Source organism: Rosa chinensis, chromosome 7 (assembly GCF_002994745.2).
Source record: "Rosa chinensis cultivar Old Blush chromosome 7, RchiOBHm-V2, whole genome shotgun sequence".
Lineage (NCBI taxonomy): Eukaryota > Viridiplantae > Streptophyta > Magnoliopsida > Rosales > Rosaceae > Rosa > Rosa chinensis.
The window spans coordinates 48,950,232-48,967,263 of NC_037094.1; the positions used below are offsets into that span (position 1 = coordinate 48,950,232).

The following is a 17,032-nucleotide window of genomic DNA, read 5'->3' on the forward strand; positions in this document are numbered from 1 at the left end:
GAGCAAACACAAAAGTAAATATACCAATATGCTCGTATAGACGAATGGAGGCTAAGGGAGCAAAAAACTGCTTATGGAGTGGCCAGATGTAACGCTACCTGCAGCCACAGACAGCTGCGCGTGAGCCTATCTGCCACAGGTCAAAGTCACCTCCATGACAATCCGCTCTGATCAACTTGTAGTTCACACCACGAGGAACAACTTTCATAATTGGAACCAAGGTCGATTCAGCCTAGATAAGCTAGATCAAGCTCGAAAGATCACTGCCGTTGAACTTCAAACCGTGATTTCTTGCTCCACACTTTGATTCAATCTTCAAAGCTGCCATAGATGGAAAGAGGAGGAAGAGAACTTCAAAACTTAACCTTTCAAATCCAGCTGCCGCGGGAAAACTGTGGTATGATCGGGTTGGTGCCACTATACTTTCTTGCATCAATCCGTCGTGCAAGGTGCTTGCCGGAAGAAGAGGATGGCTGAGGGAGGTGCAGGACTCCAAGACAAGTTGATCTAGGCTGGTTTGGTACGTCAGAGGAGATCGAAAACCCGAGATATATTCAGGTCGGGTCGGGTCGGGTCGAGGGTCTGGGAGATTGAGAGAGAGAGGAATTCCGGAAAAATCCGGAAAGTTTCCAAAAAGGAATTTTGAGCAGTTTTCTGAAATTTTCCTATTTATACTAAAATTTCAAAAATGGAAATAATTTCCCCTGACAATAACTTCTTCATACGATCTCCTGTTTTTGCGTGTTACATGTCCACGAACTCGTATCAAAGCGCTCTATGACTTTCATGAAGGAAGTTTTTGAAGAAACCTAATGAATAAAAAGTCAAATATTGACCCCTCAAAAATAAAACATTTCAAGTACTTATTCGTCTGAAACACTTTCACTTAACCCACGAAACAACTAATCGCACAACAACCAACAATATAATTTCCAGAAAACCCACGAAAATTAATAACTAATTTCTGGAGTATTACATGGACATCTTGACAAGGTCGCAAGGCTTAATGGCATCAGGTCATTATTGGGGCAATGCTGGATTTGAGAGACTCGTTGGAATCTAGGTTTATAGCAAAGGTAGACATATCAGTTGGAGGTGCGAGGCAAGGTGGCTGGAAGGTCCACTAGCTGGGGGACTGGACTGGTGTAATATGTGGCTGACACTGATATCTGGTGAAGCCTGGTTCGATGGTGCTGGGAAGGAAATTTGGGAGTTCTCTTCAGGCCAGGTTGGTTTTGTCCCTGGCTTAGATGTCAAATTATGGAGGGCGAGTTTACCAACCTCAATAACAACTTTACTGTGGTAGTTTCTAGGAAGTTAGTGTCAATTTTGTGGAGAAGGAATGTTAATTGTTGCAGATTATTTCTTTGTTTTTTTTTTTTGGGTTTTTTTTTTTAGTTTGTGGTTAGGCTTAATAAGTCCTTCCTCCCTTCAGCAAGGGTTTGAGTGTTTTCTTGTAATGTCGATGCCATTGTTATGGTATCTTATTCGTACTATTGTGCCATCTCTATGGTGTTACTCCTGAGTACTGCTCGTTCTATTGTCAGTGCTTTCTGGTTGTCAAAGTGATGGTGAATCATTCTTGTACGTGGTCTGGCTGTTTACAAGATATTGAAGAGGCTGAAGTAGTTCGTCTTAATGTCGGTAGCGGGGTTATATCATTATCGGGATTGGTTACTATTAATTGTAGCCCGCAGGTATGGGTGTAAAATTTCATTAGGCCTGGTTAGGCTGGCCCATGTGGCTTATGGATGTCATTCATTATGACGGACCTGTAACTATTGATTAGGTTAGGAATTTGTGTCGTGGTTTTAATACCACAACTAGTCATTCTAATGTTTTGTAATCTTTTTAGTTATTAATGAAATATTCTTCTTCTAAAAAAAAAAAAAAGCAGCAAAATCGTTGTCGACTTAACCAACCACAAAGTTCATCGTTATCCCGCGATGGACATGCACTATAATTAATCTCATCATATCTTAAGGATGAAAAATAAATACAAAGGGTAATTGGAATCTAAACCCAAGCTAATTGGGATCCAAACCCACAAACCACAAAATAAAAACGATACCTAATAATATAATAGAATACCACAATGAAATATATATTTTCTATTTTTTAAACCACATTGAAATACCTCAAGTGATTAAAATTGATGAATAACAAATCGATCATCAATAAGGTCACTTTTGATGACCTTATTACTTAATTTCTAGACCACCAAAAGAAAAAAAGAAAAAAAAAAGACAACAGAAAAATGACCTTATTATTTAATTTATGGACCACCAAAACAAAAAAAGAAAAAAAAATTAATTTGGCATTTAGGCATCATATCCCCTCTGTCCTGCGGTTTTATTAATGAAGGCTTGAAAGTAGCCGCATCAGCCCTTATTCAAAAAAGAAAAAGAAAAAGAAAAAACAAGAAAGAGAGAGAGAGAGAGAGAGTTGGATTGAGTATTATACAAAAATATAGAAGGAAATTGGTAAGTGCATCAGTGCTCGCGTATCAACTTTCAAGAATCTCGATCTTTGTAACTCATCTGGTCAATCTCTTAGTTATGGGGACCTATCCTTAATTATGTCCATGAGCATGCATAGCCATTCTTATATTTAGTATAAATATCAACCAAGATAAGCTAGGACGGAATCAATGTACTACAGGAATCTTTAAGCTAGCAAGCTAGTTCAGTATATATATGAAGAAATCTATTGTTCTTTTCGAATTGGTAGAGGCATATATATGTTGTTAATTAATTTAAGTCACAACATTCATAGTTCGAATAAATTTCTTTAAAGTCATGAAAAACCATGCAGATGGCCATGCTTACATTCAAATGTGTTGCATGCATAAATGTATTTCTATATCTATAGCAAACTTTCACCATATCTCCACTTTTAATTTCCTCAGATATATTCATCGAAAACCTTAAAGAATTAGCAAAATGGCATTTGCATTTGCTTGTTTTCCCCAATGCTTAGGTGAACAAACAAACTCTTTAGTACTAACTTAAGTAATTCTTAATTTGGTTCCTTATAAGTCATCGAATAGAAACTGATAGAACAAGAAAGCTATATAACAAATAAAAGCATCCATAAGTACATCCGTCACAAGGAGCTAAAAGACAAGTACATACCATGAGGCAACAACGACCAACCCGGCGGCAAAGCATTAACGGAGATCACTTCAAGGAAATTGCACTTTCTCAATAAAAGACAAAGCCGGATTGATCTTCTTTATCTTCTTAGAATTCAGCAGCAGTTAAGAGAAAGTGTAGGATAAGTGCAATATGCAATTGCTCATTAATGTCCTCATTATTTTCTTGTTATGGGACACGAGTACAGAAGCATCAACGAATCAAGAGCGACCAATAGCAAGGCCTAATTGCCAACAGCTTTGCGGAGATGTTAACATCCCATACCCTTTTGGAATCGGACCTAACAAAGATTGTTACATTGACAAATGGTTTGAGATAGAATGCCACAACCATAGTGGCCGTCACAAGCCCTTTTTGAGCCAGGGTAAGCCCAAGCTAGAGGTGCTGGAAATCTCTATTGATGGCACACTTCGGGTTAAAACTGCAGTTCATTCCTTCAACGAAGGAAGGAAAGCTGGTCAATTATGGCCAATTTGACCGGAAGCCCTTTTGTATACTCTCAGGCATACAATAGATTTACTGCAGTTTGTTGCGGCTTCTTTGCGCAGATGAGGTCAAATAATCAAACTGTTGGCGGCTGTATGTCAACTTGTGGTGACAACACCGTCGGCAATGGTTGTATTGGTACTAACTGTTGCCAGACTATTCTTCCTCAATATCTCAGTGAGATAAGTACTAAGTTGCAATCTGAATCTGCAGAAGCAGATAGCGGAAAGCAACCAGATGCAATATTATCTGCCCATAGCTATGCATTTATGGTTGACCAAGAATGGTTTCAAAATAATATATCATATTTTGGAGACATCAAGGATATGGACAACGTTCCTGTGGTGCTAGAATGGAGGTTAAGCTTAGACAAGAACAGTTCATCATTCACATCGTATGAAAAATTCATTGCAAAGACATATTTGGGTTTTACTTTATCGAGTATACCATATATGGGTAATTCGTTATTTGATTCCTTACAATATTTTCGGAATATAACGTTGCGACAAGATGATGACCCAACACCGTATTGCAATTTATTTAATGCCACTTCTCCGACAAACAATCTTCCAATGCTTCAGTGTTTCTGTCCGGCCGGCTATGATGGAAACCCCTTTCTCGTCCAACCTTGTCAAGGTATGTAAATCAAAGTAAACTCCAATTTTACAAGGCCAACCTTGTTTGATTGTTTTGATATTTCCATGGCCAGACCTGATTTTTTTTTTTTTTTTAGCCAAAAAAGGGCTCAATCTAGTCAATTCAAGTATAAATATTATTAACTTCATGCATGCCATCATACTCATTCATGCATGGATTACAATTCCATTCTTAATCTTAGGCTTAGTTATGTTTCAGATATCGATGAGTGTCAGGAAGACATTCCGTGTATGGGCTATGATACTGCTGCTCAAAAATGGAATTTCAGTGGTGGTTCTTGTCAAAATACTGATGGGGGTCATATATGCTACTCGAGTATAGATAGCGTTGCTTGTGAATTTCATGGTGGATGGAGTGGTGCTGTATGCTCCACAACCAGTCCCTACAATCCTGGCCGTTCCATCAGCGCAACCAATTGAGCCCTGCTGTTTTTGGTATGCTTCCTATATTCTTTAGAATTCAGTAAAATAAGTTTGTCACAAGAAATCTGCTTTGAACATATAACTTAACATGGGAGTTGGTTTGATCTTTGATAAATACAAAAGGAGGTAGAAGAATTAATTAACTACTAAAAATGGAAAATAAAAAGTTCATAGATCAAGAAAAAGGTAGATGAATGACTAAGAAAGGGTTTCAGTAGGAGATCAACTAACAAAGTTCGGATGAATTAAGTAGGGAGGGGGTTCTACATTATCTTTTCATGCATACATATATTATTAATTCATTGATTTTCAATCTAATACATGCATAAGGTAATCTGGGGTCAGGAATCAATTTTCTCTAGTAGATAACTTAAAGGACCAATTCAAAGTCTAAAGAAGAAGTTGTTATAGTCTATTCGCAAAAGTGAAAAACATAGCTACTATTGTTTTACAACCAGTTACACTTTCATTGTTGATGTAGGACAAGAATGTGGTCTGTTAACAACCATTTTCCTTTTCATTGTTGAGGTTATTATCCGCTTCTTTGTTTATTTATCTTCTTCTGACTAAACCAGCCACATTCTTTTTTTTTCGTTTTGGAATTAAACACATGACCTTTACAATATTAGAATTATAACTTACTAATAAGTCACATCTCACTGGCAACCAGCCACATTCTTTTCCTACATCAATTATACATGTCTCCTAACTAATTTGATTGTGTTTTATATAGGTATATACCTGGGTTTTGCATTGTTGTTACTATTCATTGCTGCACGGTATGTTTACACAGCCATAAACAAAAAGAAACATATTATCCGCAAGAAAATGTTTTTCAAGAGAAATGGAGGCTTATTGTTAGAGCAACAATTACGGTTTGCTAAAATTAATGGTGAGAAGATCAAGCTCTTCAAATCAAAAGAATTAGAGAAGTCCACTGACAATTTTAGTATAAATAGAATTCTTGGACATGGAGGTCATGGTACTGTGTATAAAGGGATGTTGAAGGATGGAAGAATTGTTGCTGTAAAGAAGTCTAAACTGGTAGATGAAAGCAAGCTTGCAGAATTCATCAATGAAGTTGTCATTCTTTCAGAAATCAAACACAGGAATGTAGTTAAATTGCTGGGTTGTTGTTTAGAGACTGAAATTCCTATTGTAGTGTATGAATTCATACCTAATGGAACGCTCTTCCAGTATATCCATGATGAGAAGAATGAGGAATTTCCACTTACATGGAAAATGCGCTTACGTATTGCCACAGAAATTGCAGGAGCTCTTTCCTACTTACATGCTACAGCTTCATGTCCCATTTATCACAGAGACATTAAGTCTACCAACATCCTCTTAGATGAAAAATATAGAGCTAAAATTGCTGACTTTGGAACTTCTAGATCAGTTGCTATTGACCAAACTCACTTGACCACACTTGTACATGGGACATTTGGTTACTTGGACCCTGAGTACTTCCGATCAAGCAAATTTACAGAGAAAAGTGATGTGTATAGCTTCGGGGTTGTCCTCGTTGAGCTCTTAACAGGGAAGAAACCAGTTTCCGCGATAAAAGTGTTGAAACAAGAAGAAGAATACCAGAGTCTTGTTGCATGTTTCATTATATTGATGCAAGAAAATCGTTTATTTGACATTGTTGATGAACAGGTTTCAAAGGAGGGTTCTAAAAAAGATATTAGAATAGTTGCTAACCTTGCAGAGAAATGTTTGGATTTGAATGGAAGGAAGCGCCCTACAATGAGAGAAGTCACAACTGAGTTGGAAGTCATCCAAATGTCAAAAACGACTTCAATTATTGAACAAATTTATGAAGATGTTGAACTTCCATGTCAAGGATAGATTAAGCGAGCATGAGGATGTTGCAACAAGTTCAATTGGCAAGGAGTCAGTTCAGTCTAGGATGAGGTTGTTGATTTGACTTTAATATTGCTTGTATTACATGTTTGATTTAATATTGTAAAAAATTATGCACCTGTTTTGCTTGATGCTCATTCGAAATTTCACAAGAAAGAAAATTTATCTTTCATACATAGAGAACAGACAGTAAATTGGACACAATGACACATATAATAGTCAATGCAGCTCATCCACAATCCAAACGTGAATGGAAGAGACAAGTGTACACTCAAAATCATATACCAAAACCAATCATATCGAACAAATTAACAAAATAGAATACTTATAAATAGCGACAAACGCGGATCGTTTGACCATTTACCTTAATTCTAGGGACCTTTTTTCCCCTTACACACCAACTTATTTTTTTCTCACTTACCCATAAAGACTCTAATAAGGTTTTCTTTAATACCCAATTAAGTTTTTTTTTTTTTGTTTGAGACTATTTTACCTTCACCTCTTTGTGTAGATACCTCTACTAGCAAGGCTATTTGCTACATCACCAAGCATAAGTAACACCCTCTTTGGGACACCCACAAGCCATGGTGAGGCCCAACCGAGACATGCATATTGTAGCCCTATGTTCAAGCTATGCCACGGTATCCAGAAGAGGCAAATACGTCGCAGGGAAGCCACCTTCCGGGCCTTGCCAACATGCCCTCATAACTAGGTTTTCTACACTAGAATAGTTATCTTTGCATCCCATATTGGAAAACATGTAAAGGAGAGTGACTTCCTTCCTTATATAAGGGATCACTCCTCCCACATAGAAGCTACTCCATTACACACTTTGTAATCCCAAACACACATAGTACAATATTCAAGTAGACGTAGTCTCCCGCTAAGGCGAAGACGAACCACTATACTTCTCGTGTCTCTCTCTCTCTCTATTTATAGTTAATTAGATCCCCACGGATCCGAACGTTAACACTTTGTTACATAGAGAGAGAGAGAGAGAGAGAGAGAGAGAGAGAGAGAGAGAGAGAAATGAAAGAGAGAGAAGCCATCGGAGACTTGCTGGAGTCCCGCCACCGGTCGCCTGTCGCGAGACTTCTCTGAAAACCTAGTCGGAGGTCGTTGGAGATCTCATAGGTCGCCGGAGAGGTTTATTGCCCTCCCGATAAACCTTTATTGCCACCACCCAATAGATCTTTATTGGGTGACAATAAAAGTTTATGAAACCTCACTGGAGGTCCCCAAAAAGGTCGTTGGAGATCTCATAGGGGGCCGAAAAGGTTTGTTGCCGCCTCCAATGAACCTTTATTGCCGCCCAATAAACCTTTTGATCGCCAGAATGAGAACTAATCTCCCTAAAATTAGACAAATAAAATTTTGATTAAGAAAACAAACGAGGAGACTACATTAATTCAAAACATTTATTGCCCCCCAATAGACTTTTTTTTTCTTTTTTCTTTCTTTCTGCCCCCATTTTACCCAAAAAAAAAAAAGACAACAAAATGAGAATCTGCAATTCAAATGATTCAATGTTTGTTGATGACAATAAATCCCCCAAATTCGTCAATCAACTTCTCAATTTTTCTCAATTCCTCTATTGAAACCCAAAAGACGCTTCTGAGGAAAAAAAAAACTAAAAGACGCGGTGGCATCTCTCTCGACTCGCTCCCAGATCGACTTAGCTCTCAGGGCCGTCCCTCGCACCAATGTCACCTTGTCCAAGGCAACTCTCGAGCAGGCCCAGTTCAAGTCGCTCTTCACAGTCTCTCTGGTAAGGACATGGTTGGAACTGCGATTAGAGTGTACCACCATCCACCGATTCTCGCCCACCACCTTCACACACAACGCTAGTCACCGTCGAACTTGTCCCCTGCGTCGCCTTCTTACTCGACCTCGACGGCGCTCCGGTCATCACAACCCTAATCCGCCTCTGTTGGTCTAAGAGTTTCGGCCGTTTGTAAGACCGAAGGAGATCGGAGTCAGTTGGGATTTGATTTTGGAGGAGGAGGGGGAGAGAGAGAGAGAGAGAGAGAGAGAGAGAGAGAGAGAGAGAGAGAGAGAGAGAGAGAGAGAGAGAGAGAGAGAGAGAGAGAGAGAGAGAGAGAGAGAGAGAGAGTGTGTGTGTGTGTGTGTGTGTGTGTGTGTTTCATATTGGTGATGGTTGAGAGAGAGGATAGAGTAAGTCGTGCTAGAGAGAGTGAGATGAGAGAGTGGCATAAAATGTAGTTTGTTAATCACGTTAAGGGCAAAATTGACATTTTACTTTAAATTGTGTTAGTATGAACAAAAATCTGTTTTTCGGTCAGCGGGCCAATTTTAACATATTTTGGTGCTATGGGTCAAGGATCCTTAACATTTTCACGACAATGGATGACTCGGAAGAATCCGGGCCAATATCCATGGCCCAAGCTCTATATTATCAACAAGTTCAAAATATATTACTTAGAAGCTCATTAAGGCCTACTTGGAGATCAAGCAATCTCGAGGCAAATCTTGATATTCGTCGATTTACTATTAATTATCAAATATTTGATAATTAAAGCACTACAACAAAAGTTGTCATTTCCGACGAAAATTTCCGACAGCACAGAATTGCCCTCGCAAAAAAACTCCTTTTTCGACCACAAAAAATTGTCGTCGGAAATGTTCTGTCAAAATATATTTTATTTCCGAGGGACAGTATGCTGTAGGAAAAGAGTTCCAATTTCGTCGGAAAAACAAAAAAATTGGCTGGACCTTTTGGCGCTAGTATTATTTTCGACAAGATTTTGTGTCGTTGGTAATGACAGACCTATTTCCGAGAGACAGTTGACTTTGTCGGAAATGATTTCTTAATTTCGAGGGCAACAAAGTACCCTCGGTAATGAACAAAATATTTCCGACGGCTAGTGACCCTTGGAAATATTACTCTAAATTGTATTATTTTTATAAAAATATTAATTTTACCATTTTTCCACAGGTCACTTGATGACATATTATTAGTTTATTATAATTGATGCATTATATGTTAAAGAAAAAATAATTTTATTATATATTGGTTATAAGGTAAGATCAGATAAATCTCATAATATATATATATATATAATATATTATAAGTTTTATAGTTATATATACATAATACATATGTGTTTTGGATTTATATAAGACTTGATCGATCGATCATGCTAATTGGGAGGTTCCGCCCTAACCCAATATATTATTAGTTGCGGAAGTAGATAAGAGATCATCTATGGTAAATCACGATTATGCTAATTGGGAGATTCCGCGCTAACTGGAATGCTTACTAGGAGATTCCGCTGTATTTAAATAAGAGATCATGCTATCTGGGAGATTCTACCCTAAAACCCTAAACCTTAATAGTAAATCATGATTATGACTACATTAACAATAATCAATTGTGCTGGAAACTTGTATAAGTGATCTACTCATGAAGACCTAAAATTGAATAGTGGAGATGTCGATATATGTAATCAAAAATTGGGTCTCACAAGAGATCTCTTAAAATGGCAAAAAAAAAATTCCGTTAGTGAAAGACTCTTACACACACACACACAATTCATTGTCGATCAATCATGTGTGCTTGTCCAGTACTATTCATTATCGATCACATACATACTACATATATAGTACGACTGTCCCTCCAAACATATATGCATTCGTATACAGTAGACATTGATTGATCATATATAATTATATAGAATACACTACTAGAGAAAACCCATTTGGAGACAAATTTTTTCGGCGCGGATCGACCAATTTTTTGTTCCCCAAACACATGATTAATTAGAGACAAAAAAAATTATTTTGTCCCTAAAAGTTTTGTTTTTCAAAACTCTCCATTCGACGCTATTTAGAGACAAAAAAATATTTGTTCCAAAATTTAATTGGGGACGAAATTTAATTTTGTCTCCTATGCGTTTTAGATTTTGCAAATAATTGGTAAAATTTAAGCAGTTAGTTACACCGAATTTCAAATTTTGGACAAAAAGAATTAGGAACGAAAAACTTCTTTTCTAATTTTATTAGAGGATTTTTTTTTTTTCAACTTTTCATCTGGACGGGGTTTGGCAAAAGTAAATAGTGTATAGCAACTTATTGGAATTGAAACGATGTTGTTTTGATCTCACATATATTTAGCCACTCCATCTATCTTAGTTCTTTGAACTATTTGACGATCACTGCTCTTTGATTTCCCTATACTAACCTCCAAACACCAATACCTGCCAGCAGTAGTGTCTTTGTCATGCAACGCTTCTCATCTATGTCGCCTGTCTTAGTTTTTATTCTCCTCATTTAGTACCCTAAATCTGAAATTAGGGTTTTCAATCTTGCAGAATTTCAATCTTTTTTTAGTTTTCGTAATGCTAATCTTTATTTGTTGATGTCGTAGTAAGGTTAGAGGCTTGGCTAGAAGGCAATTGCATTGCTGACTACTACTAAGAATCTAAGAGAACTTTTTTAAAAATCCGGATTCTAGAACATCTTTTATATGAAAAGAGTTTAGTGTATTTAGGGTATTATGATTCTTTTATTTTAATTATTTTATCTATTAGCCAAAACATAAATTTTTACATAAATACCCCTTATACATGTACTTTAAAAACCACGTTAATGACAAAGGATAAACACGTAAAATTACAAGTAATAAAAAATATAAAAATAAAGATATATTTTGATCTTTTTATTAGAGGTAATTTCTTTCAAAGTTAATGAGGATAGAAGGATAGAAATCTCACTCGGCGTTCTAGAAGAGGGTCTGTGAGGCCGCTAGACGGCGCCTAAGCGCTAGCACCTCCCCAATTTTGCTCTAGGCGATGGAGGAAATCGTTCTGGGTTTCGGCGGTCTGGGAGCTGGGCATCGATCTATAATATTTTCAACCCTGACATATCTCTTCTCTCCTCCAATCTGTCCCTCTCTCTCCCCCTTCGATCGGTGAAAACTCGGAAGTAAGTCTCTCTTTCTTTCTCTCAAACCTCTGGAATCTGCCAGAGTTTCTATTCATTTAATCATTTATAACTATATGTTGATTATCTTGAATATTTTGGCCATTATATTCTGGGTCTTTTCAAATTGAATGAATATATGTTGAACTGTTTTCCAAGAGGAAGCAAGATTGGGGAACAAAGAAAAAATCAAACTCTGTAATTAGGGTTTTAGAGAGACATAGTAATATGGACCATGGCCTTCGTCCCAGACAGAGGGAGTTCTTCATTGGCTTCACAAAGGGCCAGGTTTGTATAAAGTTCTCTCCTTTTTTTTCTTGTATTGCGTTAAATTTGATTCCTTTATCTTTATAGCTATCTGGGTTTTATTGGGATTGTTTGATATTTGCATTCAATGAAAATTTGGGCATTGTTGGCTATCTGGGTGTGGTTCTTTGTATGGTGTATGATCATTCAATTGAAATTTTTATATGAGAGTTTGAAATGTTCTCTATTTCAGAGAACATTCATAAATTGACAATTTTCAAACAGTTGCAGCTCTGCTGATCTCCAAAAGCCAGCTGAACTGGATGGGAAGGCATGTGCAGCTGTTAGACAGCCTGATCTGATGGCTCTCTTTAAGTCCATGTTTAGTGAGGCGAGTGCATGCAATGATCTTCTCCTAAGTAGTTCTTAGGACAAAACTAATTTGTTGTATTCTAAAAGGCTTAGGTTTTTGCTTCTTTGTTATATTTCCTTGCAGGATGTGACACAAGCTCAGTGTCTTGTCACAGAAAGTGACTTTAGGGATAAAGATTTTCAAAGGCATCTGAAAGAAACGGTCGATCACTTGCTGTCTTTAAAGACTATACGTATATTCAATGAAAATGATGCAGTTAGTACCAGAACAGATTTATGTGAGGTATATACCACTCTTCTATACATGAATCAGAAATTGATTATGAAGCTCTGGCTAGTCTGGTGATTCTGACATAACAGACGAATTATATGTTCGCTACACTTTGCCAACCCTTGATTCCATTCTAAAAACTCGGAAATGTATATGTTTCCGCTTAATAGGTAGTGTGCACTAATTCCACAGTCATGACCACCTTTGTAGGATTCTTCTGGTATATTTTGGGACAATGACAGTTTGGCAGCTATACTAGCTAAGGAGCTAAAGGCTGATCTTCTTATCCTTATGAGTGATGTGGAAGGTCTCTACAGTGGGCCTCCCAAGTGACACAAATTCAGAGCTCATTCATTCATACATACATAAAGGAGGGGCATCAAGGCGGAGTCACTTGTGGAGTAAAATCAAGAGTGGGACGAGGGGAATGGCTGCGAAAGTAAAGGCTGCTGTTGATGCAGCTTCTGCTGGCATCCCTGTTGTCGTCACCAGGTGTTCTTCAAGACTTGGTTGGTGTCATCATGTTATGAAATTTTGTTAGAAAACTAGTGCAACATTAATATGACTATATCAATAGTCTTTTAGACAATGACAAACCTGCATGCCATAATGGAATGATTAACTATGTTTCTTCTAATGCAATTTTTTTTATGAAGATTTAATTGTCTCCTTGTATGTTTAATAGAAAAATTATCTTTATTCATCTACCTCTTCCAATTAGGTTAGTTGACAATTAAATTGAGTGGGAGGAAAAAAAAATTGCTAACAAATTTCAACGAATAAATCTCTTGGAAAAACATTTCCGACCACAATATCATTCTCGGAAATGTTCTATTATATTTTTCCGACAGGAAATATCAATTTCCGAGGAAAATATGACCCTCGAAACTTATTCATTTTCGATGCCAAATAGTCATCGGAATTAAATATTCTTATCGGAAATAGTTTTTTTCGACCACTACTATTCGTCAGAAATAAGTCCTTGGAAAAAAATGAATTGGCTAGCGACCAATTTTTTCCTACAAGCAACGAATTATTTCCAACAAACATCTTTTGTCGGAAATACTCTTTGTCGTCGTTGAGGAGTTAACACTTTCCGACCACCGAAAAATTATTTACGACCACATCTGGCTGTCGGAAATATATCTTTTTCCGAGGGTTGGTCGGAAAAAGACTATTTCCAATGATATTTTTTCCGAGGACCACCGAGGGCACCTAGCTGTCGGAAATAGCTTTTTCCGACGGGGAAAGTGCCTTTTCCGACCAAACGCCACCCTTGGAAATGACTATCATTGTTGTAGTGAAGGATAGTGGTTTGCCCACAAAGTTTATGCAAGAGGGGAAGGCCTTGACGTGTAAGCTGTAATTATCTTGGAGCTTCTTGACCTTTACTTGGATGGCTTTGTATTTTTCTTCTGTGAAAGCCCTTCTTTTCTATCTGATAGGTGAAGCGTCTGGCGAGATGGTGAGTTTGTGGGTGAGTAAATCTGGCGAGATGCCTGACATGTCAGCGTACAACCACACAAATACTTCCTATCTAGACTTGAGGAATGCGATTAACTCTACTTCGAAGCTTGGGTCCGTTTTGGAACCTATTTTGACCTTTCTCTCTGGCAGTGTGTCGGATAAGGAGACCGATATCAGGTCTTCCAAGGCGTCTGGCCTTGGGTGCTTCAGCTTCCTTTTATCTTCCTTCTTCTTGCTATGTGTATCGCTGTCTTCTTGGGTCTCGGGGTCCTCCCTTGGGTAGTCGGGCTTGTCAGATGGGGCAGAAAGGTCCGTGACCAGGAGTACCTCATGTCTGCCGCGCCCTCTCGCAACGGTCAGGGAGTTGCACTGTCTCGCTATCTCTTGGTCACCTCTGATTGTGAGGGTACCCCTGGGAGTGGGTATCTTCATCATCAACATGTGTCCTTCCACAAAGCATTGGAATCCCTAGATGGCGTTATACCCGAGAATGACATTGTAGGTTAAGGGGCAGTCGAGAACGATGAAGTGCGCTGTCATTGAGGCGATTGTGCTACCTCCGCCGAGTGTTTTGCTCAAGTTGTCCGACCTCAAGGGTTGTGTGATTTCCCCTGCAAAGATGATCAAAGGCTCATGATCCTGGGTGAGTTTCTTTTTGTCGCGATTCTGACCTTCTTAGCAACTGTCGAACATGACGCCAACCGCAGCTCCACTGTCGACCAGGACCTTGTGGCATCAATAGTGGTCGATAACCATAGTGATCAAGAAGGGGTCGTTGTAGTGCTTTCTTATGCTGTCTTCCTGGCGATTGAAAGCAATGGAGTCACAATCCACTTGTGGAGTATGGCATCCATGACTGAGTCCCAGTATTTCTTGCCCCCAAGGGCATTGGCGCTTTGGTAGGTGAAGAGTCTCAACGTTGGGGGTGCCACTATGTATGGTTAATATATGTTCATAGACCTCTATATCATTGGCTCCCTTTGCGAGAGTGCGATACTATAGGAGCTTAGCATTCTTTAACGCCCAATAGATGTTGGTGGGATGGCTGGTTTCCTCATGGTAGGTGCAATACTTACCGTTGTCTCGAGGCTTCTCTTGTTCGGGTCTGCGTTTTGGTGGGCGTGGGATGATATCTTTGTGGCTGTTCCATATGTCCTCGTAGGAGGTGGTGAGTGTGGTATATATCTCATATCTGGGTGTATCATAATTTGGGGCTTCTTTGTATCGATTACTGTTATATGGTGCGTTGCGATATCGGCTGCTTGACGAAGTGTGCTTGGCTTTCTCGAGGCTTGTGCCATATTGCTTATCTCTCTTATCACTGTAAGAAGGCCTCCCCATTGGTGCTCTTTCATTGTGTTGAGCGGGTTTGTCCATGTTGGCATCCGTGTTCATACTGTCGGTGCTTCCGTTAGGGTTATTGAGATGGGGTACATTAATAGGATTTGTACTAGCACCCGTGTCGCGACCGAAAATATAGTACTCGGCCTGAACAAAGGCGGTAGCGGCATCAAGTAAGTCACCATATGTTGCGGGAGGGTTGGTGTTAATCTGAAGCAAGAAGTATCCTGGTTGGAGGGCTTGCTTGAATGCCGATGCCGCTAGGGCAGGGTTGAGAGAGCTATACTGTGTAGCCTGCTTCTGCCACCTTCGAACAAAGTCTCTCAAGCTCTCATTGGGCCTCTGTTTGAGTCGGAATAGGTCGGGGGTTGTGCGATAATTACTGTCGAATAAGATGAACCACTGGAGGAACTTGTCCCCGAGTTCCTGGAAGCTATCAATGGAGTTGGTGGGCAAGTTGAGGAACCAATGTAAGGCCTCGTTCGTTAAAGTTTCCTCAAATGTGTGCCAGGCCATTGCGTCAGTGTATCGCGTCCCATGTAGCAAGGACTGGAATACCTCTAGGTGGTGGTATGGGTCCCGTATTTCTCGATTTTGAAAGGCTTTGCTTCCTGTGGGTGTTTTTTAGCCAGTATTCGAGGTGTGGATGGTCCTATTTTTCCTTGGAATCCTGCTGTTATCGGCTGCCAGCCAGATCTGCTTTCTGCGTTCTCGATTTGTGCCTGTAGGGCAATGATAGTCTCGCTCATTTGGATTAGCAGTCGTGTGTTTGGATCAGGTGGGGGCACAGTGGTAGTGGCCATAGTTGTGTTGGTGCCCGATGTGCCTGCGATGTTGAGTACGGGTTGAAGTGGTGATGCTGTACTTAGCCGGTTGGGGAAAAGGGGTGAGTTTAGGTACACTATATGTGGCCCTGTGCATGTGCTCCCTGGTGGAGGGCCCGCGAGACTTCCAGAATTTTCGTATATGGGTGGGATGAAGGTGTCAGCTACGCCAGTACTCGGATCTGTGGTTAGGACGACCCTAAGTGTATTGATAGCAGCTGATGGTAGGTATCAGGGTCTCCTGTTGGAGGACCTTATCGAGTGCTTTGTTATTCGCAACCTTCGTTGGAGTGCATCACGAAGAATGCGGTTTTGATTGGCCATGTTTTCCATATCCCTACAAGCCGCCGTAGCCATCGTGCGCTCGGTCTCGGTCTCTGCTTGCGCACGTGATTTCATGAGGTCGCGCATTGCGATCTTGAGAGCTGTGGTGGCATCGGTCATCATGATCGAGGGTATTTCATTGTTTGGGTTGAGGAATTCGAGCGTGTGCTAAACCTCGCGAGACTGATTGTCGTCGTGGGTATCGGGTGTGCTGGTAGCCATTGGTTGAGTGCACTATCCTGCCAGCAAGGATCTGAAAGGACTCCTTCTAGCCCCAAATGTTTTAGCTGTATAGAGGGATGTCTAATCCAGCCAAATCATGAGGTTCCTTGTTCTGCCACTATCGTTATCGGTCTCGTTTATCTGTAAAACAACCAAAGGTTAGAGGGAAGACCGGGTGTGCCGACCTTCGACTCTCCGATGCCTAAGTCAGTATTGTTATAAGATAAAGATAATGGAAAGTGATAGTAAACAGTTACCTCTTTTAGGGGTTGGAGATGATCCTTATGTAATGGATTTGGGGGAGCATGGTTTCATTTCATTTGGTATGAGACGATTTGGCTCTCGATACCGCCCTCGAGGAGTATTGGGATCCCTGGCTGGGAGTTCCTTTGTTATCCTTTGATAGCTATAGCTAGATGAGCCTTGTGCTTCCGGTAC

The 17,032-nt window shown here is 39.6% G+C and overlaps 2 protein-coding genes, 1 long non-coding RNA gene and 1 pseudogene across 3 annotated transcripts; 3 read left to right on the forward strand and 1 right to left on the reverse strand.

Annotated features, from left to right (window-relative positions):
• Window positions 1–3,287: 3,287 nt before the first annotated feature.
• Window positions 3,288–6,571, forward strand: LOC112178071 (wall-associated receptor kinase-like 17). The gene is made up of 3 exons (XM_024316283.1): window positions 3,288–3,569; window positions 3,704–4,097; window positions 5,454–6,571. The coding sequence occupies exons 1-3, from the start codon at window positions 3,288–3,290 to the stop codon at window positions 6,569–6,571; spliced, it is 1,794 nt and encodes a 597-aa protein (XP_024172051.1).
• A 4,797-nt stretch (window positions 6,572–11,368) lies between these two features.
• Window positions 11,369–12,165, forward strand: LOC121050473. The gene is made up of 3 exons (XR_005803091.1): window positions 11,369–11,530; window positions 11,687–11,815; window positions 12,059–12,165. It is a non-coding gene; the product is annotated as an uncharacterized LOC121050473 (long non-coding RNA).
• Window positions 12,166–12,263: 98 nt separating this feature from the next.
• Window positions 12,264–14,390, forward strand: LOC112178072 (annotated as a pseudogene).
• A 489-nt stretch (window positions 14,391–14,879) lies between these two features.
• LOC112178073 lies at window positions 14,880–15,740 on the reverse strand. The gene has a single exon (XM_024316285.1). The coding sequence runs from the start codon at window positions 15,738–15,740 to the stop codon at window positions 14,880–14,882; it is 861 nt and encodes a 286-aa protein (XP_024172053.1).
• Window positions 15,741–17,032: the final 1,292 nt, after the last annotated feature.

Bases quoted from the DNA above. Each gene is read 5' to 3' on its own strand.
- LOC112178073 (XM_024316285.1), bottom strand. From the start codon at position 15,740: ATGGCCTGGCACACATTTGAGGAAACTTTAACGAACGAGGCCTTACAT.
- LOC112178071 (XM_024316283.1), top strand. From the start codon at position 3,288: ATGCAATTGCTCATTAATGTCCTCATTATTTTCTTGTTATGGGACACG. The intron at 3,570-3,703 runs GTTAAAACTGCA...TTCTTTGCGCAG, and splicing joins CTATTGATGGCACACTTCGG to ATGAGGTCAAATAATCAAAC. The intron at 4,098-5,453 runs GTAATTCGTTAT...TGTTTTATATAG, and splicing joins ATCGAGTATACCATATATGG to GTATATACCTGGGTTTTGCA.